The 27,630-nt window shown below is 32.4% G+C and overlaps 2 protein-coding genes across 2 annotated transcripts; one reads left to right on the forward strand and one right to left on the reverse strand.

Moving 5' to 3' along the window:
* Nucleotides 1–15,941, reverse strand: LOC139491628 (ribonuclease H1-like). The gene is made up of 8 exons (XM_071279412.1): nucleotides 15,784–15,941; nucleotides 11,724–11,854; nucleotides 10,562–10,840; nucleotides 9,635–9,746; nucleotides 8,731–8,785; nucleotides 5,919–6,003; nucleotides 2,437–2,561; nucleotides 1–1,835 (listed from the first exon to the last, which is right to left on the reverse strand). The coding sequence occupies exons 1-8, from the start codon at nucleotides 15,909–15,911 to the stop codon at nucleotides 1,749–1,751; spliced, it is 1,002 nt and encodes a 333-aa protein (XP_071135513.1). The 5' UTR covers nucleotides 15,912–15,941; the 3' UTR covers nucleotides 1–1,748.
* LOC139491639 (small ribosomal subunit protein eS7-like) lies at nucleotides 15,902–26,373 on the forward strand. The gene is made up of 7 exons (XM_071279421.1): nucleotides 15,902–15,972; nucleotides 18,783–18,857; nucleotides 19,657–19,728; nucleotides 22,941–23,081; nucleotides 24,017–24,081; nucleotides 24,529–24,679; nucleotides 26,270–26,373. Exons 2-7 carry the CDS (start codon nucleotides 18,783–18,785, stop codon nucleotides 26,345–26,347), a joined length of 582 nt encoding a protein of 193 aa, XP_071135522.1. The 5' UTR covers nucleotides 15,902–15,972; the 3' UTR covers nucleotides 26,348–26,373.
* The last annotated feature ends 1,257 nt before the right edge of the window (nucleotides 26,374–27,630 follow it).

The raw sequence follows: 27,630 nt of genomic DNA on the forward strand, positions 1-27,630 counted from the left end.
TTTAGGCAAAATATACCAATTTTATTTGAAACAATTCATCTGAAATAAAAATCAGTTACAACCAACATTTCAAACATACAGAACTTAATTCATAGTAAATTGTATTACATTTTTGTATTACATTGATTTCCCAGTTAAATAAAAACCGATAATTTCACATGTGAAATAAACGTGGTTATTTCACTCTCTGACGTCATACAACAATAGGCGTTGTCAAGACATTGGTAACAGTGGATAAAAACAAATTGTGAATGCCTAGAAAAAAAGATATAGTTCCTTACATGTTTTACATTAATTTCTTTAAAAAAACCATTTGCCAATGTAATAAAAAGAATAACTAATTAAAGAATTCAAATATCGAAAACTATTCAACTCATGACCGAACAACTTTGATAATTAACTATTGCGCTACGCACATTTGTGAATTAATGTGTTGTTCGGTCACTCGTTGAATATTTTTCTCTATTTGGATTCTTCGATTAATTATTTTTTAATTATTACAATATCATGAGAGTTAAGCTAATAGTAATTACCTTATCAACTAAAAAGCAAATTTTCATATTTTAACCCCTGGGAGGGGCATAACTCATTTAAAGTATTTGATGCAACAGCTAAATTAAAACCCAAAATGTTTTGATGATTAGTAGTTATGTTCTGATATTATCAGGACTTATACCAAAGCACTTACATTATCAATAATAAACCATTTTTACCATATTGTGACATTCATGGGGTTTAAACTTGAAAAGGTACATTTAATCAGTGAAAACCATATTTGACCTTCATTAAGTTAGATATAGTACTTAAGCCCCTTCAAAGTGAACTCAAATTATTAAATGGAAAACATTGTTTTTACATGAGACAAATTTTGCAATAGTTTGCTTAATAAGCTTAGAGCAAAAGTGTTGCCCACATTGTTTTTTGGTAGTGAATAGATACAAAATACAATTACTGTTAAATATCTTTTTTGGTGAGAGTTGTGCTCTATATTAGTATTGAATTTTCTGTCATTTTAAAGCGGTATTACACAATAAAACTGATTTGATTCTGAAAATCAGAGTAATCTATTTTAGAAATAAGTTATCAAAGGACTGTAATTCCAAAAACATACCAAAAACCGTTTCGAAAAAATTTAAAAACAAAACAATAATATTTATAATCAGAAATTGTAATAAGTTCAAACAACCATATTCGCATTAACATATACACAATTTACAAACTTGTCACAAAAATGACAAAGTTATTGTTATCAACTTTAGATATACAATGCTACACAACGTTTATATCACCATACTGAAATAAAGGTTAACTTTATATGTGCCCATAATAATGCTTAACCATCTGTTCATAAAAAGGTTTAAATTGGCAGTTTATCTTAGCATTACTGAGTGCATATTGTTTTTCTTATATACATTTGGCACTTTTCACTCCTTTAATGTTCTGTTTTTAACGTGTCATTGAAGTATAACTAGCACCTTGAGGAACCACCACTGTGGATTGAATATTTTTTGTTGGATACAAATTTCCATGGATTTCGTTGGTATAGGTAAACAATAAAATCAAATGCTCAATGAAGAACAAATTTTCTATTTGCATTTATACAGACTTTGGCAAAACCAAAAAAACAAATACTGGTATCCTCGAAAATGCAATTTTCCCTCAGTCCTGGGAAATAAATCCACAGTATTTATCACTCAGTCTTATCATAAGACTTGAGGTTTAAGTGCTCCCTCATTGCCAGTTTATCATCAGACAGCAGGTTTAAGGGCTCCTGCATTTGCCAGTTTATCTGCAGCCTCATTCCCAGGTATTCCTTTGTGTCCTCTAACATGGACCTTGTAAAAAAATAAAATTATGGCACTTTATTCATTAAACAATTTCACATTTCAAGTTGAGTGGAATATACAGGGTGTGGATAAAGGACCTTATTTGGCCAATTTTTTAATGAAATTTGTATTTTTGAATTTAGATTTTCATTTTATTTATGCATACAGCAATGAGACAGCAATCTAATGATGACATAGCAAAAGACATCAAGAGGGCAACATACAATCTTCAACATTACACAGGTGTCTTTACTTGTCAGATATATTTTTGAAATAGTTATCTGACTGGCAAATATATACTGCATGCAGGATTCACCAAAATAATTAACAACAATGAACCACACCTCTTACATTAATATTTTCTTAATTGTTGCATATTGGCAATATTGCTGACTTGATACATTTAAAATTTGCAATTTGAATCAAGTCTAGAGGCAGAAAAGATTGGACTCTTGTTATCTAATGATCAGCATTTTCTACACATTATTTGATTATTTTTTTTTAAATTTAAGTCATTATACTTTTTATCAGAGTGAGTCTCTCATCACAATACTGTCTGACAGAAAACTGCAGAAAATGCTGTTTTATTTAGAACAAATGTTAGACATACCCATTTCACATTAATTCCTTGTAGTGAAGACTCCAATTCTATAAAATCATCTTTATTAATGACAGGCTGACCTGTACTCAGTTTCCAGCCATTCCTTTTCCACTTATGTATCCAACTTGTTATACCTAGAGGTTAGTAGAAAAAAAAACATGTTTCATCATAAAATCCATATAGATTATACCTACAATCTCAAATAATAACGGAAATGCAAAAGGAGTAGGTCCGGTAAGGACCGATTTTGGCCTCAAATTTCAGGTTCATCTGACGAAAGATTTTGACCACTTTTTAAACACTTAAGTGTCTATTTTATTTGAATTAATTAGTTTATGTGAAAGATTTTAACAGATTTAGTCATTAAAACGATCTGATTCAGGCTCAAATATGAAAAATCTACCTAATATGCCGAAAAATATCACTTTTCAGATGGTTTTTGGTAAAAATGAAAGTGGCCGCATCCGTGTTCATCCTCAACCTTTATATATGTTATGTATTATCATAAAATACAACTTACATTTCAATATTAAGGATGAACACGAATGCGGCCACTTTCGTTTTACACGAAAACCGTCTAAAATTTAACTAAAATGCTAGAATTATGAGGATTTCAGTAATTTAGCATGACTTAATGGTGCTAGTGCCGGATATATGTGCATTGTATTGTCAAAAACAGCCCATATTTATGTAGCAGAAGCATTCTACTGTCCAATAAATAACTAAAGGTTTACATTTTAACAATTTTGTAAAACTGCTATATTTTGGGGCCAAAAAGGGGTCTTACTGAACCTACTCCTTTAACATGAAATTCGTCACAAAATAATTTACATGTTATTTGTATTACAATAAAGACATTATAAACTGATGTATGACCTTGAAATATAAAAAAACTTACAACATAAACAACACTGTAGCAGTAAAAGTAATGTGGAGGATCTTCAATTTGAAAAAGATGCACACATTGTTGTTCGAAAGCTTGAATTATATGTCATGAAACAACCTTTGACTGGGTGCTGACCTATATTCAAGGATACACAATCATATATGTGATCCTGAGGTTGGACATAACTCTTTATGCCCACGTCACACTGTCCCGATTTTTACGCGGATGGCAACACGATTATGGAAATTTTCAAAATCGGGACTGATCGTATCCAGATCGGACTATTTGTAGTGCCATCTTTAACCATCGAAGAACCATCGGCCACTTTTCTATCCTTCGGGGACAACTTTGGGAAGGGTTCTTAATTTTTTAACATGTTAAAAAATCCCTGAAGGTGCGTCCAATGTTGAGGGTTCGTATTGAGTTTGTATCACCATCCTCACCATCGTAATGTCACCGGGAATGCATCTTTGAACATCATATTGCATTCGTGTTTCCATCGTTTCCATCGGACAGTTTTGCCATTACGATGTCTACACAAATGAATCACGAAGCTACCCAAAGGTCTTACGATGGCAACACGACTTCGTGAAGACCTCGTTATCCCGTCGTGTTGCCATCAAATAAAAGTACGAAGGTGACAAGATGGAACTACGACAGCAATAAATCAAGCTAAATGTAAGTTAATTTTCGCGCTAAAATACATTTAAAGTGCCATGCACGATATGCACTGGTCTGTCTAATACAACAGTTAAAAAAGACGTTCACAAAACATGGAGCTTATATCATATAATTCTATGAGAACAAGAAAGGCGACAGCGTTGTTTCTATTAATTCAAATGGAACAAAAAGAGCAGCTATTACAGGCTCAGGATTTACTTTTACAAGTAAAATATTATTGTTTGTCAATTTTTCATATCAAGTAACATAATGAAAATCATAAACGCGCCTCATACACCAACACTGGAGGTACACGTATATAGGGAAATCAACTTTTTCTTCATTATTCTGATTTTTTATGTATCGTCTGAGTTGTTGTCACACGAATGTTTACTACATAACCATTTTGTTTTCTATATGTCATATTTTGCCGCATTTGATGCTTTCCCCACATTCTTCCTTTTGTCTATATTATTATGATATTCTCCTGGAAAGAGCTCTTTTTGAATAAAAGGGATCAACGAACCCATTACCTTACCTTTAAGATAGATCAGTAAACATGGGCATAATTATGGGTGATTATTCAGACTAGTGCACACATTTTACAGTTCAAACAAGGCAATGCCGAGCGTGGCATCCCCTCGTATGTAACATATTGGGGACAAATATAGGCACTATATTTGTATATGACACATGCAGAAAATGTTAAATTGAATATGCATATTTGATACATAAACTATTTTTTTAGAAATCAACCAAAACTTTCAGTAGCTGGAAATACCTTTAATATTGTCTTTAGAACCAGCAGGTAAAAAAATGAGCAACCAATTTCCTGTGTATTATGCTATTTCAAGGAGAAAAAACAAGTCCATCTGCATGACATTGACCTTTGGCCTTGAACGTAAAAATTGTCAGATCATTACAAGGAGGAACATACCAAATGTGGTTAAAATCTTTTGAAGCATATTGGTTTTAGTGTGTCCACAAGAGTGATATTGCCTTGTATTAAAACTGCCACTGTGACCTTGACCTTTGAACTTTAAAGTCAATAACGCTTAAGATATTCTGAACGAGTAACACCATACCAAGTTTTGAGCATTTTGGTTCTAGAGTGTCCATTTATACAATTTTATCTACACGCAACTTACATGTAGTAGGCGAGGGGATAATAAACTAAGTTTTATAAGAATTAGACAAAAAGATCGATTTCCCGCCATGCATGGCAGACTTGTACAGACTCATACCCCTCCCTCTTCCTCTTCCTCTCCCTGATTTTGGTGGCATTATATGCAGAGACTCAAAGTCAAGTTTTACCCTTCAAGCCCACGGTATTCCGTCTTATGATTAAACCAGAAATTAAATGTACAATATAATATATATATATATATTCAATATTGATCAAACAATCTAAAAAGCGTGATGCCTTCGGCATATAATTTAAATGCATCGTAAGCTGTACACGACGTCTTTTAGACATCGTATGGCCATCGCGCCATCATCGTAATCCATCGTGTAGCCTTCGTAATCCATCGTGTAGCCTTCATGATCCATCGTGTAGGCTTCGGCTGAGATATGAAGCTTAAATGCCCGTCTTCGGTTAACCTTCGTATGTCCATCTTTTGCTATCGAATATAATTTCGGCACCATCGTATAGACCTTGTTATTCATCGTACCTGCTTCGGTCACTTTTTGGTATTTTAACGAGATCGGGACCAACTTTGTACGAACTTACAGTTTTCGCATTCGGGTGTCAATCGTATATAAAAATAGGGACAGTGTGACGCAGGCATAAAGGTTTACTTTGATATAAGGTAATTCATACAATGAACCATGAAATATATGGAAACATAGTAGATGACAAACTTATCCAATAGTCAAATAACTGAAGGCTTAGCAATTATACTATTTTAAAATGCATGTGTATACTACTATCCTTATGCATTACCATTAATACAGAATTGACTGTCTGTCTTTAGGACTAGGTTTGTAATTCCTTTAGCTTTGGCCTGTTGGATAGCTTTTGCTGCAGCCTACAATGAGTAGAAAATTTAATTAAAATCAAATGTTCGATTTGCTCTTTTTGAATTATTTGTGGCATGTTTAAGATCTGAAGGTAGCATATTAGGGCAGGAGGATCGGTTATTCATTTTTGTAAACTAAGAGGACAGGTTATCTATTTTCTGCACTTTTGAAGCAAGATTTTTCATTTTTCATTAATGCAAGAGACTGTTTATTTATTTTCTAAACAATATTTATAATATTTGAAAACATCAATTTTTAAATTGTTTGTTTATTATAAATAATACATGTATAGTCAAGTCATTATGTACCATTTAATCTGAATTAATCCTCCTCCTCTGCAGAAATGAATTTTCTATATTCCAAACTGCATATATATTAATGTACTGCATACATACACAGTATTAAAGTTGGTTGTATCTAGCCTTTTATAAAAGTATTTGGAAACATGTTAAGGCGAGCGGAGTGAGGCCAATTTTTTTTGCAAGGGTAATAATGCCATTGAAGGCCCAAGAAGCTATAGAACAAATGATGCAAAATCATGCTTTCAGGGTGTTCCCCAAACCCTTTCTTAATCTGAAAATGCAAGTTCTGTTTTAATAATTTTTTGATAATATTTTGGTCTCAAAGCAAAATGTATAGATTCAGTGTAAGACTTAAGTTTCTAGGGACAACATCAAAAGACCAATATGCATGATAAAGCAAAAATATTATTCACATAGTTAAGTCTGTGGCTTCTGTTTTTTTCAAACTCATGATCAAGTTAATAACAAAATTACTAAATTACAAAAGGAATGCAACACTAACAGAATACAGAAGGGCAATCAATGAACAATAGACAAATACATGTAAATAAGAAACATTGATCCTGAAAAATCAGGGGCTACGTCTGAGAGAGAACAGAACTTGCTTCTTGCAAGACACTCACCATGAACACAATTTGATATTGAGATGAGCGTTTGGTTTTGAAATTTCCTACATGAGGCATTTACCTCAATGTAGTTATGGCCCTGTAATAAAAGTGAGGTAAGTGTTTCTGAGAAAATATACCTCAAGTTAAATGATACCAATTTTCAGACATTTCAAGTACTGTGGATTCATTTTTATTCGTGGTATACCAATTTTCGTGGGTTTCGTGGGTCACAGCGAACCACGAGTTTAAGAACTCAACGAAGAATAATCCCGAAAAATGTGTATGGAGTTGGATGTTTATTTCCGGTTATGTTATGCAGTTCTAGTATAGTGTTGACTAGCGATAAACATTGTAACATAACACGTGATTTCGATTGAAAGAAGATACAAGTATTTTGATTAAATCTGTAATAAATATATTGAATATCAGTGATAATTTAAGAAATAATTCTATCCTGCCATGCTCTATGCTCATTTTAACATAGGTAGGCATTATATTTGTTAATATCTTAATACCGAGCATTAGCGAGGTATTAAATGTTACAAATATAATGCCCACCCATATTAAAATGAGCATAGAGCATGGCAGGAAAGAATTATTTCGATTCTAATATGAATATTTGAACTTTTTCACTTCGAAGCGGACCTATAGTAGACGCTCGGAATGTCGCCATTTTGATTTCATGACCCAAAAACGTTATAGAAAATCAGCAGTTGATCAATAAAAAAGAACAGAAACATTTAAACTTACTTTTAGAATGTTTTCATTTAATTTCCTAGCGAGCAACACCAACAAAAATGCCCATTTTGATCTCTGGCGTTGTTCAAAATTCATCTGACGTTGCAATTTCAATTGTGACGTCAATCACGTGCAGCCCATGTTGTATTTGAATTAGAACATGGCTTTGTACCCAAAGCTTAAGAAGAACGTCATATTAGAATTACTTTTTAAAATTGATTAAAACTGTTCATGGAAAATAACTGCAAGTTGTTAATTACCGTGTCATAGTTTACCTGTGATTATAAATCAATAGGATTAAGTACGGGGATATTGCCCATAGGTAATATTGTTTATGACAGGAACATTAATTTTCACACCTTATACTTATATCACTGTTTATTATATCGTGATTAGGGAAATTAGCTTTCAATCATAAAGTTTTGAATGCCTTATAGAATTCAGACAAGATAAATTGTAAAACAAACAAATAATTAGTTGTCTCTGCCCATTATTGTAATCGAAGTTATCAATGAACACTTTAACCTAGAATGACCAATTAAGCGAGGATTTTGACAATTCAAAACTTTTTCAATGAATTCCTTCTTTTTTGTTTTGTTTTATTATTGATCGAACCAAGGATGTTATATGATCTCCTAAATCAAAAAGAAATCCACGAATTACGTATCTATTTTTTGTTGTTGTAATCAGCGATCCACGAATTTACGTATACCACGAAACGTCTTTTTTTCTCTATCCACGAAAATAAATGAATCCACAGTATATTTATACTTTTATTATTAAATGATTTGGGAAGTGTTTCTCGATTTTTATGGGAAAAAAAATGAACTTATGAAGAATCTAGTGCCATCTCATACTTTCGATTAGACCTGCTGAGTAATTTATTTTCAATACATTGCAAGCCAGGTAATTTATTTTCAAACTACCACAGAACAAACCATCTATTTTTGTGATTATCAAGGCTGCATTATTTATTTTCAAAATCCTCCTATCTGAACAGTCTTGCAGTCTAAAGGAAATCAATAGTAGGAAGCAATTAATGGACAAGACATACATAATATGTATACATTATTTAAAATATACTTGCATGTATTTCCGCTCTGTTATTTGTTTGTCTCCCTCCTAACCTTTCACTCAGATTACTGAAGTATAATAATTGAATTTTGACATACTGTACAGGATTTACTCTTTGACTATTGGCAAGTAATTTTCATCATATGCTGTTAAAAATTACATTCACTGATTGACTCAGAAATGAAAAAAAAAATCCAAATCAAATTCATCAGCAACCCCCCCCCTCCCCCCCCCCCCCAACCATGGAAAGATTTCTATTTGTATCCATCTGATAAGTTAAATCTTTTTCAACTGATTTTCATGGTGTGTTTTTGTGTTGTACTGTTACAACACTGTCCCAGGTTAGGGGAGGGTTGTCAAATGAGTCTAACCCCACCACATTCTGTATGTGCCTGTAATTAAGTGGTTGTTGTTTGTTGCTGTGTAATATATTTGTTTTTAGTTTATTATTTTGTACATAAACAAGGCCATATGTTTCTAGTTTAACTTGTGTTACATTTGTCCTTTCTGGGCCTTTTAAAGCTGGCTATGTAGTATGGACTCTGCTCATTGATACACAGCCTCAGGTAGAGTAATACATTTGTGTTAAGTATAATGGAAATAGCAGAGTTAGGCTTACAAGGTTCATGGACAGATAGACAGACAAAAATTTAAGTTAGTAAATTCAATTGTTTCACATCTTTTTTATGGACCAGGATTGTTTCTTTAAGATCATACTCTGGTAGTGCTCCACAACTATGTTCAGCAAATAAGGAGTAGCAATAACAGCACATGGATACAGATGGGTGGACAAGGTGATTCCTATATATCAACATATTAACACTTTTAAAATCTGACTTTGTTTGAAGGGGTATAGTGACTTTTTACTGTAAATTCTCAATAAGCATTACAGAAAGCATAATAATATAAATACTTACTCGGGATGATTATCTCCCCAGTAGACTCCAATGCCAGCAGTGGCCCCTTTTTGGCCATTCCCAAAACATCCACCATCTGTATATACTGTTACACCTTCTTCAGAATTTGAACCTACAGGCATAAAACATATCAGAGATTAAACCGGACACATTTTCTCTTGTTTCTTGTCTCACAATATTTATATAAGGAAAAAGCAATATAATATGCGACTAGATAGTAAATAAATTATAGCATTTACAATAAAGATAAAAAAATAGCTTTTATCAAAATGTTTTTCAGAAAATAAACATAAGTAAGGCTCCAATGAGCTTGTTACTATGACCCTTTGGCAAGTTGATGTAAATAAAGAATTACTGTAGCTTTTTTTGGTAAGCATAAAAATAGATCTGAATTGGATGGAAAGTTGTCTAATTTGCAATCATATCAGACTTCTTTGTTTAATAATTTACAGCTTGTACAATGTACCAATAAAAAAAATCTTATCTCCCCTTTCTTGCAAATATTTTTCATTTATGAATAAACAACAAATATTCTGTTTGTATACCAAAAAATTATTACCATAGAGTCAAATCTGATATACATTTTGTACAGTGTAAAAAAAATCAATTACACATTTTCTTTAAAAATTTATATATTTCAGTAAAAAATGTGCAGATTTTAATTTCAGAAATATTTGACAGATCTGTTTTCCTTTCACACATTTCCTTATATATATAAATTTTCCAGTAAAAAATGTGAAATTTATTACCCTTGTAAAAGCATGAATCTAGGGCAAATGCTCCATAAAAAGAATACTAAAGAACAAAGAGGATACAAAGGCATAGGAGAACAAAAATACATGTATATCATAATATTTGTTTGTGGGAAGAACACTTCTCATAGCTACATGAATTTTTGGTTGAAATGTCCACCCTGTAATTTCATACCTCCATCTGAGTTGTCATGTTTGAATCGTTTAGGATTGCTGCCATACTGTGAAGAAGAATGAGTTGAGTATGACCTTGATCCTCCAGGCTGTGTTGCACTAGATGGGTGAGATCTTTTGGACGGTACGTGAGTTTTCTCGTAAGATTCTATCTCTTCTGATAACTGATGAACAACAGCAGACAGATGAGACACTTGTTCCTTCAGACTTGGTTTGTGAGATGAGGATGGTGCATTATAATTACTTACAGGTTTTTGGTAAGCTGGCTTGGAGGATGATCCTTCAATGAAAGAAATCATCAAAAATTATTTTATTCTATATAAAGATTTATGGGTAAATAAAAACCTTTTTGTGATTATAATAATAAACACTACTGACTAGAGATATTTCTCGCCTTTAAGAAATTTTAAAAATGCAAATGTTGAGAAATTAAAATAGCAATTCCAGGGGCGGATCCAGCCATTTTAAAAAGGGGGGGTTCCCAACCCAGAGTAAAGGGGGGGTTCCAGCTATATGCTCCCATTCAAATGCATTGATCGGCCAAAAAAAAGGGGGGGTTCCAACCCCCGGAACCCCCCCTCTGGATCCGCGCCTGAATTCTTTAACATGTAAGTAATGCAAATATTTAAAGTCAATGAACGATGACTGAAGGAACACCAACAACAAGTTACAACAATATTTTTATTTCAAGAAAGTTACACAATTAGCTATAGCCTATATAACTAATCTTGAACTTCCCTGAGGCCCCAAGTGTAAACAATCTCCAGTATTGGAAATAAGGTATGCCAATGCTAATACAACTTCATACCAAATATCATTGACCTACCACTAGTGGTTCTCCAACTGACCTAATCACAAACTAATACATTGTTGACGCTGCAGGAATCAGCATACCTATGTCTTGCTTTTTGACTCCGCCAAAGCAAGACAAAAAGTAATGTATAATTTGGCTTTTCTTGTTTAATATCTTAATAAGATTTCTTAAAATAGTGCAAAACTTGTTTATATACCGAAGAATTTATAGTACAGATATCAAACTCCCAAAAGACTTTAGAATATATGGATCAAGGACCTTTTGGTAAAGAAAAGATCTCAGATGACAGGTCATTTTACCTAAAAGAATTACAAGTTTATTAATACAAAAAAGTCTATATTAAGCATACCATTATTATTTGTATATGAGTTGCGTAATGGTCCACCACTTCCTTTAACAAAGTCCTCTGCTTCTTCTTGAGTATTAAATTTCTTGTAGCGTGCTTGTGGAAACTTGTCTACTTGTGACTTACAGGAGCCCCTATTAATACCAATAATTCAATATCATTAGCAAAAATTTAATATGTAATTAATGTATATACTTCCTCACCTAATTAAAAAAAAATTAACTAGTTGCTCCAGAGAGCCTGCATTGGTCAGATTAAAAAAAATATGGCATTATATATTTATTTTCACCTTTATAGCAATGTCGTGAATGAATTAGGTTTGCTTATTTGTAGATCTTATATACAATGTAGCTGATCATTTCTACAAATTTAATGTTTTCTATCTGACCAGTGTAATTTCAAGAATATATATATAAACAAGAATGTGTCCCCCGTACACGGATGCCCCACTCGCACTATCATTTTCAATGTTCAGTGGACCGTGAAATTGGGGTAAAAACTCTTATTTGGCATTAAAATTAGAAAGATCATATCATAAGGAACATGTGTACTAAGTTTCAAGCTGATTGGACTTCAACTTCATCAAAAACTATCTTGACCAAAAACTTTAAACTGAAGCAGGACGAACGGATGTACGGACGAAAGGACGTAAAGACCAGAAAACATAATGCCCCTCAACTATTGTAGGTGGGGCATAAAAAATGGGTAAAAATTTACATTTATATGTTATGACTGCTATAAATAGTTAATTAACAATTTGTCCATTATGACTTATTTGTAGATTGTATATTACTGACCATTTTTTTGCTGTTTACAGTTTCTCTCTATCTATAGAACTGTTTGAGAAAAGCCATAAATTAAACTAGGGGCAAATACTTTTTTCTATGAGCCCCTTCAAAAGTGGACTCTCTCAAGCCATGTGTCTAGAATAGAAGGCATGACTAAAAAACATTTGTTGACCTTGTATTGCTGATAATGTTTTTGTTTGAAATTTCTCTGTATTTTTTATTCCAAAACACATTTTTTTTTTTTTTAAATACTATTATTTTAGGCAATCACTTGGATAGGTAAGTAGGCAAAAGTTGGTTAAATTTGTCATTTAAGGGCAATAACTACTTTAAAAAGTTGTCTGACAGTTTTAAAGAAAATTTACTATAATAATGGATATCAAAATTTTTGAACATTTATACTGCTTTCAGATGTTCTCTATACAGTGTTTTCCTTTTTTCACTAAGGGAAGGTGGGTGTTTTAAAAAAATCACTTGCAACCGGGTGGTTTTTTTTTTAAATGTACACCCGTTTTTTTTAAAATTTACTGTGGGTGCACGTGGGGGTCACAAAAATAAAGATTAGTATAATATTCACATTTAATGGAGTTGAACAAACATAAATAGACGTAGTCATATTAATTGTCAAATATTCTTTGATTTGATTTTTTTCAACAATTTATCTCTTTTCTCTCTTCTTTCATTTACAATCTTATTTCCTGTTTCTTGCTTTTGTGCCATATTGTTGGCCCATAGAACAGTAGTATCCTTCCTCTGTGACTATAAGCCATTTGAAGTCTTGCTCATATTTGTCTTCACTTGCGTGTCTTTTCTGTTGTTTGGTTGATTTTTGTTCAATTTCCACAACTTCAACATAACTATCAATTTTATTTAACTTATTTGGTCTAGTATTTTCTTTATCATCATCGTCATCTACCTTTCTTGTACCCCGATTGATAAATGAAAACATTGAAATTTGACGATTGGACGCCTACTTTGTCAATGAAAACAAATCAGCGAGGCGCGATAAGTATTCAAATTTTAACGGTACGGAACCGAAAAAAATCCGAAATTTGAAAAAAAAGCCGACCACCTCCTAAAATCGAAAGGTGGTCGGCTTTCAAAAGAAGGGGGTCGGCACACCCGGCTTAAATGCCGAATGGAAAACACTGCTATATATACATGATATAGCAGTTTTCATACATTTGTTCTATTTTTAGCCATTTTGGTTGGCAGACAAGTGCATTGGATACACTTTTAAAACTACAACCCTAAGGATGATTTTGGTCAAGTTAGGTTAAAATAGGCCCAGTATATACATGTATATATATATATATTCAAAGGAGATTTTTTATAAAAGTTAACGACAAGGAACAACAACAATCCCCAAGTGATTATAGAGAGAGGAGAGATAAATCAAATACAATTTATATGTAACCTAAAATATTCTTATTGTTAAAAATTAATAAGTCAGAGATTCATTTTGTACATTGCTATTTTTTTCTTTTTTTGTTTACCCTTTGATATACCATTGTCAGGTGGTAGTGTAATGGGGTGTGTAAAATCCTGACTATTGAAAAACAAATAAAAGATAAAAAAAAAAGTGATTAGAATACATGCATATAGCTCATTTGGCCTTTCAGGCCAGGTGATCTTAAACGAGCTTATATCCTCTGACATAAATATTGAACATTAATTTTTTAATAAATAATAAAAAATAAAAGCAAACCAAATAAAACGTTCCTGCCTACAGTAAAACATAACTCACTGGCTTCTTGATTGAAACAGCATTATAATCTAGTAGTTACAGAAATATTGACATGATCAAGGATTCAAAAAAGGGTTGGTGGCATTTCTGGTATTAGAGTGGTACTTTGAAAAAGTCTTCATAAGGAAAGCCGTCCCTTGTCCTCTTAAATCCCACTGTGATAATCCCCTTGATGCCAGTTACTGTTTTTTTTTTATTTAAACAAGAGGCTCTCAAGAGCCTGAATCGCTCACCTGTTTTTGCTTAAATCTTCATCAACGATTATTTTTGCTTTTCAATATATATTAAGGCAGTGTCTGAGTGCACCCGCATGCGGGTACAAATAGCAAAATTGCCGTTCGTAGGCTATGCGTACCCACATCCGGTTTTATAATAAATTGCCAGAGGATCGGGAATTAAACGTAAAATATATACAGAAATTATCGCAATTAGTGAATAAAATTGATCAACTACTTAGAAGTTTTGTAAACATTTATATATATATGTAAGTGAACAGTTTTTCTCGGTTAATAAATATTTTTAAAATGGGAAAAGGGTGATATACATGTGGGGCAGACATTTCAAAGTTATCATGAATTGGAACACTTTGTTCAAAAGTATCAGTCGATTAATTGTATATAAAAACAAACTCGGAGTCAATTGCAGCTGCAGAGAAAAGAAGAACTGGAAACACAAAAAATAAAGAGGAAATCAAGTTTTACTGAATAATTTTTTCCTGTATTCACGGAGGCAAAAATTCTAAACAAGTTCGACAGGAAAAATTAAGGCCTAATACATTATTTCTGAAAAACAAAGGCCAATGCCAATAGTCTTCTATGAAAGCTTCGTTAATAAATAACAAAATGTTTGACGTAAATGTAAACCTTCAGCGCATCAAAGAATATTTTGCCTCTGAGGCGTGGAAGCAACTTAAAATTCGGATATTATATATAATAGGACTATAGTTTACAGGCTGTATATTTTGTTTTCAATCAATGTGCATTTAATTTGCAAGGTTTATTATATATTATTAACTTATAAATACAATTCGAAAATATTATTTGTCATACCCTTCACTCGTTCTACTCTAAATCCCCATATTATCGATAATTTCTGTATATATTTCACATTTAATTCCCGATTTGAAATGCATTTTATCATAAAACTGTATGTGGGTACGCAAAGCCTACGAATGTCAATTCGACTATTCGTACCCACATGTGGGTACGCGCAGACACTGCCATATATAAATGAGTGGCTTTAAAAAAAAGCCATTTAAATATTCATTGTGTCGGTCATATTTTCTTCAAAAGCATTTTTAAAGTTACAAAAGGTAAATAAAAATAAAAGCCCATGTGTAAATAACAAAATCTTTTTTTGAAATGAAATATGTCTGAATGTAAAAAATGTACTGTATGGCCGAAATCTTTTATTACATTGCCAAAACGTCCAAGGCCGAACTGGCTCTTTGGCCGAAACGACTTGTTTCCAAAAGGGTTGTCAAAAAAATAGCCCATTACGACAACAACATAGCAACAAATTTATATACCAGTCTTTATATATTCCTGGATTTCTGCCAGTTCTAACAGCATAAAACGGCATCGCAAAGCCTTCTATGACTTGTCGAACTATCGCAAGTTGCGGTCGACTTACAAATACAAACTTTTGCGCTAGCATATAAGTTTTTTACTTCCTCTTCCGGTGTAATTCTCTTCTTCCGTCGCCGCCATTGAACAAGGTTGTTTGAGATAACATGTCAAATCAAACTCAATTTTAATACCTTTTTATTCAACCTACACATTTGAAAAAGTATATCATGTGTTCAATATTAATTTAAGATCGATATGCCATTACATTGCTCTCCGATGAAGAAAACAAAGAAAGATATTCATGGATTGAACCCCTTCTGTCCACGTTCTTTTTATTTTACTTGATGATATTTTGCTTGAATGTTGGCATATAGGGTACTATAGTCCTTTTTAAAGACACTTAAGTCCTTCAGTATCTTGACATATCAGATCGCAACGGAGACTGTCCTGATCACGTCATAACTTCTCTGAACCAATTAATTATTCAATATATAGATCGCATCTTTTAGTTATAGATCATGTTGTCTTGCATATTTAAGTATTTCCTTATGTACTCAATGACAATGTTAGAAAAAGATTAGCCTCCTTTTTCCTTAGGGGCCAAAAACAATTTTAACAATGTGAAAGCCTGTTAAAAGATATTTTGACATATTCTGAAAACCATCTTCGCTAGCCAAGGGTTACGATCCACTACCGCTCTCTTCACCCTTGGCAGATTAAGCCAACATTTGTGAAAACAATGTTACACCATCTATTGGAAGTTTAAAGTCATGCCCATTCCGAATATATTATTATTGATCAATGGTAGCATTTTAACTCTTCAATTTGGAGGTAAAAACACGGTAGCGTCTATCTACACTCTTGATAAAGCCGGAAACAAAAATATATGTCAACATTCATCCATTTGTGCATGAAACATACACAGGAACTTCTATTAGTTGATTAAAAACATTCAAGTTGATACATGTAGTCGTATGTTTAGGGATGTAAAGACTTGTTGCACAATAAACACATAGCAATTGTTAACAAACACTTTCTACATTTACACGTGATCATTTTTTAGGCGCTTTTTGATTGCATGCGGCGAGTTTCGACTGCAACCAATAAAAATCCTTACCTTATGTCTGATATTTTATCTCAATCTGCCAAGGGTGAAGAGAGCGGGAGTGGATCCTAACCCTTGGCTTGCGAAGATGTCTGAAAACATGTTATGATTTTTTTGTCTGAACTGGGACTACTAAAAAAATTTGAGCATTTCTATGAAATCTTTATTTACAACTAGAAATTTTGTCATACATAAATTATTTAACACACTTTTTTCACATTGCATGTTGGTTCAAAATATTTCTTGAAATTATATCCTCGTGAGTGACAACATAAGTTCAATAGATGACTAGAAATTTTGTCCTTCATTGCGAGAAGCGTGTCAATTATGAGCACCTTTATTACATCATTCACCAGATAGAGGGGATGGCCTGTATCCCTATACTACTAATGTTTATCAACCATCTGAGTTATTGTCATTGTGCAGGATAAATTAGAAATAATGTTTGTTCTGTAAGTACTTAATCACAATTCCTGAATGACAGCAGTGCTGAAGTTCAATTTGCTGAATAATTTGTGCAATACAGTAATTCCAACTACTCACTCAACATGGGAACTGAAATGACGATGCCCTTAAACGCACAAATTATGTTCACTAAAACCAAAACCTTCATCTTGAATGCATCGAACTCAAAAGTTGTCTATTTCATCTGAGATTTGCGATGACATACTTTGTTTTGTTTCCCTGATTTCACAACTTGTAACAAGATTTTTTACTTTCCAAGAATATAGAATACATTTTTGAACCAAACTCTGTAAAATATGATGGACTTAAATTCTAGAACATTAAACTGATGTTAAAGTGAAAACTCCTGTCAGTCCTCCTGTCAGTCAAATTTTATGGATTTTGGTAGTTCATTTATTTTCTAGGTGACCAGGTGCATGTTTATATAATACTAGAACACACCCGTGATATCGCAGGTCCGTGACTGAATTAAAGTATATAACTATGCGTAAGCCTTATTTTAGTATTGGTATTGTCATCTGATAAAGTCGTGCCGATTATAAGATACACAGTTTTCTCTGCTTTCAAATCTTTCTGTTTGAACCCGTCGACCTGGAACTTTTCAATTATTGGTAATATTCAGGTCCTGGAATTGAGTATTTTTTAATCAACAGCATTGTCCAATAAAGTTCAAATCTTTGATTCGCTGTTTTGCGTCATGCCCGCTAACAAATTGAAAACTGTACCTATACGCCTTAGTCCAAATTTTTAGTATTCGTATTGTTATCTTAGAAACTTTACTAATTAAAAAACTACAATAGGGAACAATTTGACAATGATTGAATTTAGTTGTGTCGACTTTGTGATTATGACCCGTGTATATAGTAAAATCAAATACACCATTTGGTGGTGCGCCTGTTAGATGCGGAACGTACAGATAAGGTAATGGGTAACAGGTGAATATACTTTTGGTGTCGGTACCGGATTCGACCCGGAACTTGTTAATTATTGGCAATATTAATTATGTGGAAAACAAAAGGGTCTGGAGTGGTGTAATTTTTAATCTACACAATTGTCCTATATTAGCTATATATAAAGTTGAATTCTTTGATATGCCGCTTTTACCTGATGCCGGCTGATAAATTGGACCTCGTAATTTTAGTATTATAGATTTGAAAGGTGTGGTATAAATGTCAACGAGAACTCTTCACCAAACCAAATGTTTTGATAACTAAAGGTCACCATACAGCCTTCAACAATTAGTAAAACTCTTACCACGTGCACATTGTTGGCGTCTCAGAGTAAACAACTAGGGAGAAAACTTTTTATTACAATATTTGAATATAAATTTGCATGTACAATGTATGTCGTGTATTCCAGATTTAATATTTCTACATTTGCATTTTTCAGATGTATTCGGCGAGCGCTAAAATTGTGAAACCTCAAGGTGAGAAGCCTGATGAGTTTGAACAGTCGATCTCACAGGTAAGTGTTGTTTAAAATTCCAGACCAGAAAATAACAAACATACTTGACGCTCTTGTTTAATAGAAATATTTAATGATGATATTTGCAAGTTTGAAGTGGACAAAGTATATGTGGAGCCAAAGTATCTAGTTGATAAAGATGTGACATTGTTGACCTATAGGCCAAATTCCAGCATTGACTTCATAATAATCCTACATTGTACCTAAATGTTAAAGGTCATCATTCCTTCATATTAAAGACCAGACTGACCAAATGGATTGATTTGATTTTTTCAATGTTTGCAAAGTAATCAGAAGTGAATGGTATTGATTTACATGTACAAATGTACATTATACAGACAATATGTGATTTTAAACTTATTTTCCCATCAATCATGTCAATAGACTTGACAAACAATCTCAAAATCCTTTTTTGTGACAAATGAAAGAATTTTTTAGAACTATTTATGATATTTGATTATAATTTGAAAATAGATATACATTATATAACATCATATCTAATTTTAGAGAACTGTGTGTAAATTAACTTATGTTTGTTTCAGTCATAATTTTGTGCAGAGCAATGGTCTTTAGACTTGAAAAAAATTCACTCATAAAATCAGTTTTTCATGTTTGAAGATAATGAATTGATATTTTCTTTTTGTTTACACCATGACATGTTAGAGAACAAGTTAGCAGTTTATTCAAGAATAATGATTTTTTTACCTGGTAGGGGACTATTACTCTCAGAATGCTTGTTATAATTTGAATTTCTTTTTACATACGTTACTTATGAAACTAATTGTTATATTTTTTGTAGGCTTTGTTGGAACTGGAAATGAATAGTGACCTGAAACAACAACTTCGTGAACTATATATTACTGGTGCAAAGGTAAGATATAAAACAAAAGGTGGACAAGTATAGATTTTGGAAACTTTCAGTAGCATCCTGATGTTAAAGGCAGAACACAGTGATTAAATGATTGACAAAAATCATATTTTTAGGCACTATGCTCAAGGTAGCTGAAATAGGTTTTTCTTTTAACCCTTTCAACGCTATACACGGCATATGCCGCGATGACATACGCTGTCCGCCACTGCTATTCACGGCATATGCCGCGATGACAACAGATTTTTCATAAGGACTCTTAAACCATTCAGTTTTCATTCGGGACCTCTCTAATTTTTCCTTGTATAAATCGAGGATATACAAGGTCTCATTTGCGCTTGAAACCCTGGAAATTTTTATTGTAAAATCATGCAGTAGAAGGAAAATTGAAGGGAAATAAAAACAAATATTTTGACAAATGCAAATGGCGGAAATCGGAAACGAAGCTGTAAATATGGAAATATTTCAGCAATTCTATGACGAAACTGACAACGAGGATTAGTTAAAAGGTTTCTTGTTATCTCAATGTATTTATTACATTTACATTCAATTCGTGTGGGAAATACGATTTGATCGATCATTACGAAACGTAGAAAAAGGGGGGAAAACGGAGGTTGACTGAAAATTTGTGCCACGATTACATAATATGTTGTGTATGGTGCAATACGCTACGGAATCGAGCAATTGGTGTCTTCTTTATTATATGGCAGATAAAACAACAAAATATATGAAGACTAAAAGTAGTTTTTATTCCAAATTCAACACAAATGTAATAAATTACATCTTTTACCTGTTAATTACCTGAAAATGCAGGTTACCTAATAAAATTTTTACTGAAATAACTGCCCAACATTAGTTCATACTCCCCTGAGCATTTTTCATGCAATAACGTTCTCTGTATCTCTTATAATAAAAAAGATACAGCAGTCTGAAAAGGAATATACTGTTCTAATGAATTAACACAAAAAAAATGCAGCAGCAGCAGCCATTTTTCTATTTTTTTGTGTAGTGTTGAAAGGGTTAAGATTCATGTTCTTGCAAAAAATAAAAACAAAAAATTATCTTTTCACTGATATGTTTTCAAAATGTGCATGAAATTTTTTGTTATTTATTAAAATTCTTTTTGTTTGTCATGGATGTACATTTTTACTTATAATTTACAATTGAATGCTGTATACCTAATGTTTACTTTTAAGGCCACCCTTAAAAAATTGTTTGGTTTGCATTGCCGACCCACACTATCAGCAGGTTGGTAGGTAGGTAGGGAAATTTTTTTTTTTACATTCAAAAGCTTTATACATGTAAATCATGAAGTCTCTAGATCAATGTTGTCTAAAGCATTGCAGCATTGTTGTGTGTACATGCTGGTGATTTCTTTGAAAGGGGTCAACCGTCAATGTCACATTCTATATCATATGGATAATTTCATGTAAGACAGTCAGTTTTATTGGCAGAGTTAACCAAAGTACTCAGAAAAAAACACAGAACTGAGGCAGGAAACTGACAAATTAACCATATAAAATGTATGACGTGAAAATTGAACTTTTATTGTGGGACTGCCCATTGAACAGAGGCCTGATGTCACATCTTGAAGTTGTGGTCACAGTTTGGTAAAATTACCATAAGTTAAATGGCTCAACCACTACGGCTCCTTGTACAAATGGACAAAAGATTTAAAACATCACTTTCTACACCATATTGGTAATTTCATGGCAGTCAGTTTTAGTGGCGTACTAAACCGTAGTACTTGAAGGAAAACGCCAACCTGTGGGAGGAAACTGACTAATCTTATCACATATGACATGAAAATCAAACCTTAATTTTGCAACTGCCCAACTAGGGCTCAAACCAATACCTAGAGGCTAGTAATCATACATGTAAGGTGTGACGAACTACCATACAAACACGCCTACTGACCCTAATAAGTTTTGAGGATAAAGGATCTGTACCAAATTAGGATAGCAAAATATTAAAAATTTGGAAGGTTGGCACAAATAGACATGGTGTTTATACTAATATTATCCAAGTGCAAGGTTTTTCAGGGCTAGGTTTAAAACGTATGATAAATTTAAAATGGAAATATGCAGCAGGACAGACAGTTTTTGCAGATAAATAAATTATGGGTTGTAATGCTTGTTTGATTAACAGAAATCTGGACATGCATTACATGAATACAGATAATTTAATGAGCCCTTAGAATTGTGGAAAAGGAGGGGATTTTATTCATCACTAGTACACCAGAAACATTTATAAATATGTTTCTGTCAGTATCTTTTATGTTTTAAGAATTATCTTATTCATGTTAAGAAGAAAGGCAAGAAAAGGGGGAAGTACTTCAATTAACACAAGATGCTAGTCTTTAAAATATGTATGTTTTGTACCAGGCTAGCATCTTCTCGTACAAAACTACTATAAACCTGTATATCTGGGACCATTTTGGTCTTTAAGCTTTGGTGCTTACAGCCACAATTATCTTGAATGCATCATTGTGGTTCTGACTATAGTAGAAACTTTGTTCTCTGGTTCAAGGGAAAATTTGTCAATGATAAATTTCATATATTTAATAACTTCAACAAACTTCAACAAATGTAAGAGCCACGCATATTTGTTCTACAAGGTCTCTCAGAACGTTTCTTTCAAAGAATAGCTGAAAATTTGATTTTTGATAAAATCTATCTCCCTTAACCAATGTATTGCAGCATAGGGGAGATGCTTTCCCCTGCCTGCTTCTTTGACATTACTTTTGGCAGACTTTTTCTATTCCATGTCATTTAAATGTTTGCTCCCAATACAGTGTAAGGCAAGTGCTTTTAAGATCGTGTTTTGAAATAAGTAAAGCCAGGAACAAACTCGGCGGATACGATCAAATTCCGGCACAATTTTGATTTTTTTTCAAATAAAAAAAAAATAAATTCTGAAACGCAAATAAAATTATTTGGTCGGCAAGTTTTTCAGTGGATCGGGCGGCAATGCCAAACAAATGAAATTTTATTTTAGGCCTAATTATGAAAAATATCCTAAGGTCACTTGAACAGACCACTTTATTTTTATCAATGGTTGCTGTTGCTCACGCATTAATGTCAATGGCATATCTCCTTTTATCTATAATTATGATATTGTTGTTTTGATTTCAAATTGCACTTAATACAACTCATTGGTACAGTTATTTGTGAATAATCCTACTTAATGCCATTAAAGAAAGATTTTTCTTGCAGGAGATTGATGTTGCCGGCAAAAAAGCCATAATCATCTTTGTACCAGTACCACAGTTGCGAAGTTACCAGAAAATACAGACCAGACTTGTTCGTGAATTGGAAAAAAAATTCAGTGGCAAACATGTTGTGTTTATTGCACAGGTAATTAGAATTCAATATAATGGAAAAGAAAAAGATTTGGTATCAGGGCGTCAACATTAAGGTTCAGTCTGTGGTCAAAAGTTTTTTTTAGACTTTAAACAACTTTTATTACTTTTATGAAATTTGGATAGAAGCCATTTTGTACAACCTTTCATATATAAGTATCGCGTCGTCCCATGTCATTTTGTTCGGGACAATAACTTCAGTACAAGTAGAAAGAAATCTATGAAATTTAAACATAGTCTTTATACCCACAAAAGGAAGGTTGGGATTGGTTTTGATTTAGGGGTTATGGTTAAACCGGCTTAGGAATTAAGGGTAAAAAAGAGGCCCAAATAAGCATTTTGTAGTTTCCAGAAAATAGCATGTGGAAGGGTCATTATGTTTTAGCCTTTTTAGACTGTCAATGAGTCCCAAAGTTGGTTTCTAGTCTCTAATATGACTTTGTCTCAACCATATTATGAAACTTATACACAATGCCTATTACCACAAATACAGATTTAGGGTTAATTTTAGTTGCTTCAATTTTTCCATTCAAGAGTTATGCCCCTTTACAAATGGAAAAAGGTCTGAATTATTGTTTCCATTCTCTAAATTTATTTGGCTAGGCCAAATGTTATCAAACTTGTACACAAGACTTATTACCTAAAAACTCAAGATCTAGTACTTAATTAGGTAGTATCACTTTTACTGTTCTTGAGTTATGTCCCTTTACAATGTTAAGGGCATCATCTGTTTCCCTTGGATACATTCCCCACTTATTTTTCAATAAATTCTAAAAAGAAAATGCTAGCATGGCAATATCTTCAACATGTGAACTTTTTATAAACTATGTAATCATATGACTACCATACATTATATTGATAAAAAAAATGAATTATATAACTAAATAAGCTTAGTATGATATTTATTTAAAGCTTTCTTTTTTATTACAGAGAAGAATTTTGCCAAAACCAACAAGAAAAACAAGGAGGAAAAATAAGCAGAAAAGACCAATTTCGTATGTCGATTTTTGAATATAAGGATATTGAATTGCTTTAAGTCTAAATTTAGATTTGTTTGTTTGTTTGTTTTAAAATTTGAGTCTTAGTTTTTAATAAAACTTTCATTATATTACCAGTAGTATCTGATTATCAGCAGCTATGGGCCATTCAAACAAGACGAGAATATGAGATTTTGAATTACGAAAAGGAAGTTTATAATCTAAAGCTAGAAGTTCTCAAAAATAAATTATAGCAATCAGTCTATAAGTCTTGTTTCTTCTAGGTACTGTAATTGGTTAGTGATAGTAATGAAATTTGTTAGAATGATATTAAATTGTCCCTAGATTGGTAGTAGGAAAAAAATGCAATAAGGTCTTGAATCCAGTTAGTTCTGGGAGATAACTAATACTTATGTTTAGTCTTAGAGTATAAAATTGATTCTTTTTATTATTATTTAATTCTAGACGTACATTGACATCTGTACATGATGCAATCTTGGATGATTTGACCTTCCCAGCTGAGATTGTTGGTAAAAGAATCCGAATCAAGTTAGATGGCTCCAGACTGATTAAAGTTCATTTGGATAAGACACAGCAAACAAACATTGAACACAAGGTATATATTATTATGGTCTTTAAGAGAACAAAATTCTTTGGTTGTGGGACAAATTGATACTGTGCCTATGCAAACATTGAAGAAGTGTTGGTTGCAGATAAGTAAATGCCTGAGTGTAAATTTGTAAAACATTTCGAAGTTTCCTTACCAATAAATGTTACATGTATTTAGTTTCATCATAACTAAATCTTTATCGATGTCTTAAGAAACAGGGGGCAGATTTTATGGGAGTAGTAGCACCTGGATATGTAAACTAAAAACAAAATTGTCTTGTACTTTTTTTAAGGCCTTTTACAATGAGAAAAATAAGTAAGGGGAGCCTTTAAATACTTTGATTTATTTCATATTTTTCATAGTTTGCAAAATAGTGATGGTAGTTGTAGCCTTCCTTTGCAAATGTAACACACATCAATGAGACATTTTCTATGTGCTTTCACACATAATTTTATATGAATGATAATGAATTAGAAAAGGGATATGTGGTATCCATCCATAACACAGAATCAGTACACACAGAGCAAAACAGACACAAAAAGCAAAGGAACAGTGCTTGTATTGCTGTTTTCTTCATCTAAAAGTCTCGCCACACTGCAAGCCTGAAGGCCCCTAGCACCAGCTTAAGGGCATACGATACAGTTACAGGGGAGGTAATGACGTTGCTAACGTAAATTGTTATTTTCGCGATGTCAAACGGTGACTTAGTGGGAAAAGATGCAGTTTTCGGCTAATTGTTAGCATTCATACTGATTTAACTTGAAAATGAGTTCATGGACCCCCCTTTTTTAAAATGACATTTGGTTTGATTACGTAAGAAGATTATGTGTACCAATTTTCATGAAAACGTAAATAGTGCAATTTTTTAAATTTGATAAATATACAGCCAAAAATTACGTTTTTTTCCTGCATTCATGATCATTTGATAAATTTGAGTTATTTGTAAAAATAAAATGTACAAATTTATGCAATATTTATATAACACACGAATTACAAATAATTTAACAAAAAACAGATCGTGTTTATCTTTTAAAACAAAAAAGTTATGTCTTTCTATCGAAAGGAAAAATATGTCCACAAATCCGTATTTTGAGGAAATATCTGAAATTTGAACCTCAATTTACTCAAAAAGTAGCACATGAAGGTATAATTTTTATAACATATTTGATTTGATCAGGTTTAAAATAGCCTATATGCAAATTTTCATCAACTTGTAAATACAGGATCAAAACTGTATCGTATGCCCTTAAGCAGAATTCTTTAAGATATTTTTATAAATGATATCTCAAATTCAGAAAGGACTGCTGCTTAAATTCTTTTATGGGATTAATGGCCTTTTGAATTTTAAATGTATAGCTGGTAAAGAAGTTAGTAATAGCTCTCATGTTGACATTTGTTTAGGGGATATACTTTAAAAACAAACATTTCTTTGAACGAGATGAAATTTTGCAGAAATGTCAATTAAGATGAAAAAAAATCATCCTTTGAAATTCTGAAAAGCCATACAACACTATCATATACACATTGTTATGGAAAAGTCCTGCATATTTATAGTTGTATATAAATCTAATCATTATCTTTTATTTGTCATTTCAGTTGGACACTTTCGGGGCTGTGTACAAGAAGTTAACTGGAAAAGACGTTAATTTTGAGTTTCCAGAATATGTTCTTTAAAGGACTAAAATAAAAAAAAAATGTGATATGAAGTTGTCTTTATATTAAAAGGGGCATTTACAACACAATAAAATGATGGACAAAAGACCCATCATATAGATAAAATCATTGTCTAAAATATTATTACAACTCTTGCCCAAAGCAAAATCATTGTTTTTATTCTCTTATGATTGTGGTCTTGTCTTTTTTCAGTATAGAGAGACATAAACTTTTACAAAAAAAATTTCTCTAAAGCTGGTCACCAAAACTTTATCACTAGGGTGTCTAGTTTCATGATTGTTCTTGCTGATCATACAATCACAACGTCTTGAGAATATGTGCTATAAAAACACAGTTAAGGTGATCCAGTACAATGAGGTCTAGGTCTTACGAGACTGGCATGAACACCTTTAACCATACATATTTCTTTCATACCATTTAATATCCAAAAAACTGACAATAAAATAATTTATTTATATGGATTCATTTATTTTCATGGGCATCAATTTTCGTTGAATTTTGATTATTTCATGGTTTTGTCAAAGTCTATACAACACAATAGCAAATTGGTGAATTGTTGAATATTATTAAATTCGTGGTTTACCTGTACCAACGAAAAACTATAAAAATTGGTACCCCAGGAACAATAGTGAATCCACAGTGTGCATTATTTATGGAGTAGGGAAAAGTCCAGCCTTCATATGGTTATGTCTTTAATGAATCAAATATAGTTGATCTATTAGAAATTGACATTTGTTTTATGGTAACAGGTACTGTACTGTATATGTTGAGAAATACAAATGTCGAGGTCTTGTTGGCCTGTATAATGGACATATTGATCCTTCTATGGTTGGATAGAGATATCACTAGTTTACCTATTATTTGTATAAAGTACTTTATTACTAGAACTTTGCACTCATTTCATTCTTCTTTAATTGTGAAAATCTCTTGACAACTTTAACCATATTTGTTTTCATTGTTGGGTCCATTACGAAAATACTTAACAATAGGTTAACTACATTGGGTGTAATAAAATATTGTTAGATGTGCATGCACTTGTGGCAGGATTCATTTGACCCTTACCTCATTTTTATGGTTCATTGGTAAATATTAAGTTTGTGTGGTTAATATAGAAAATAAAATAAGATTGGTATAATTGCCAATGAGACTACTTTCCACCAGAGACAAAAGGAACAAATTATCAAATATAGGTCATCATATATGATGCAGCCTTCAACGCTGAGTGAAATCCATACTGGAAAGTAATCTATAAAAAGGTCCATCCCAGAAAGAAAAAAAACGAC

This window comes from Mytilus edulis, chromosome 1 (assembly GCF_963676685.1).
Source record: "Mytilus edulis chromosome 1, xbMytEdul2.2, whole genome shotgun sequence".
In the NCBI taxonomy this organism is placed as follows: domain Eukaryota; kingdom Metazoa; phylum Mollusca; class Bivalvia; order Mytilida; family Mytilidae; genus Mytilus; species Mytilus edulis.

Bases quoted from the DNA above. Each gene is read 5' to 3' on its own strand.
- LOC139491639 (XM_071279421.1), top strand. From the start codon at position 18,783: ATGTATTCGGCGAGCGCTAAAATTGTGAAACCTCAAGGTGAGAAGCCT. The intron at 18,858-19,656 runs GTAAGTGTTGTT...TATTTTTTGTAG, and splicing joins TTGAACAGTCGATCTCACAG to GCTTTGTTGGAACTGGAAAT. The intron at 24,082-24,528 runs GTATGTCGATTT...ATTTAATTCTAG, and splicing joins AAGCAGAAAAGACCAATTTC to ACGTACATTGACATCTGTAC.
- LOC139491628 (XM_071279412.1), bottom strand. From the start codon at position 15,911: ATGCTAGCGCAAAAGTTTGTATTTGTAAGTCGACCGCAACTTGCGATA. The intron at 8,786-9,634 runs GTAAGTATTTAT...ATTATACTTCAG, and splicing joins TGGGGAGATAATCATCCCGA to TAATCTGAGTGAAAGGTTAG. The intron at 1,836-2,436 runs GTATGTCTAACA...TTTTTTTACAAG, and splicing joins AAGGAATTAATGTGAAATGG to GTCCATGTTAGAGGACACAA.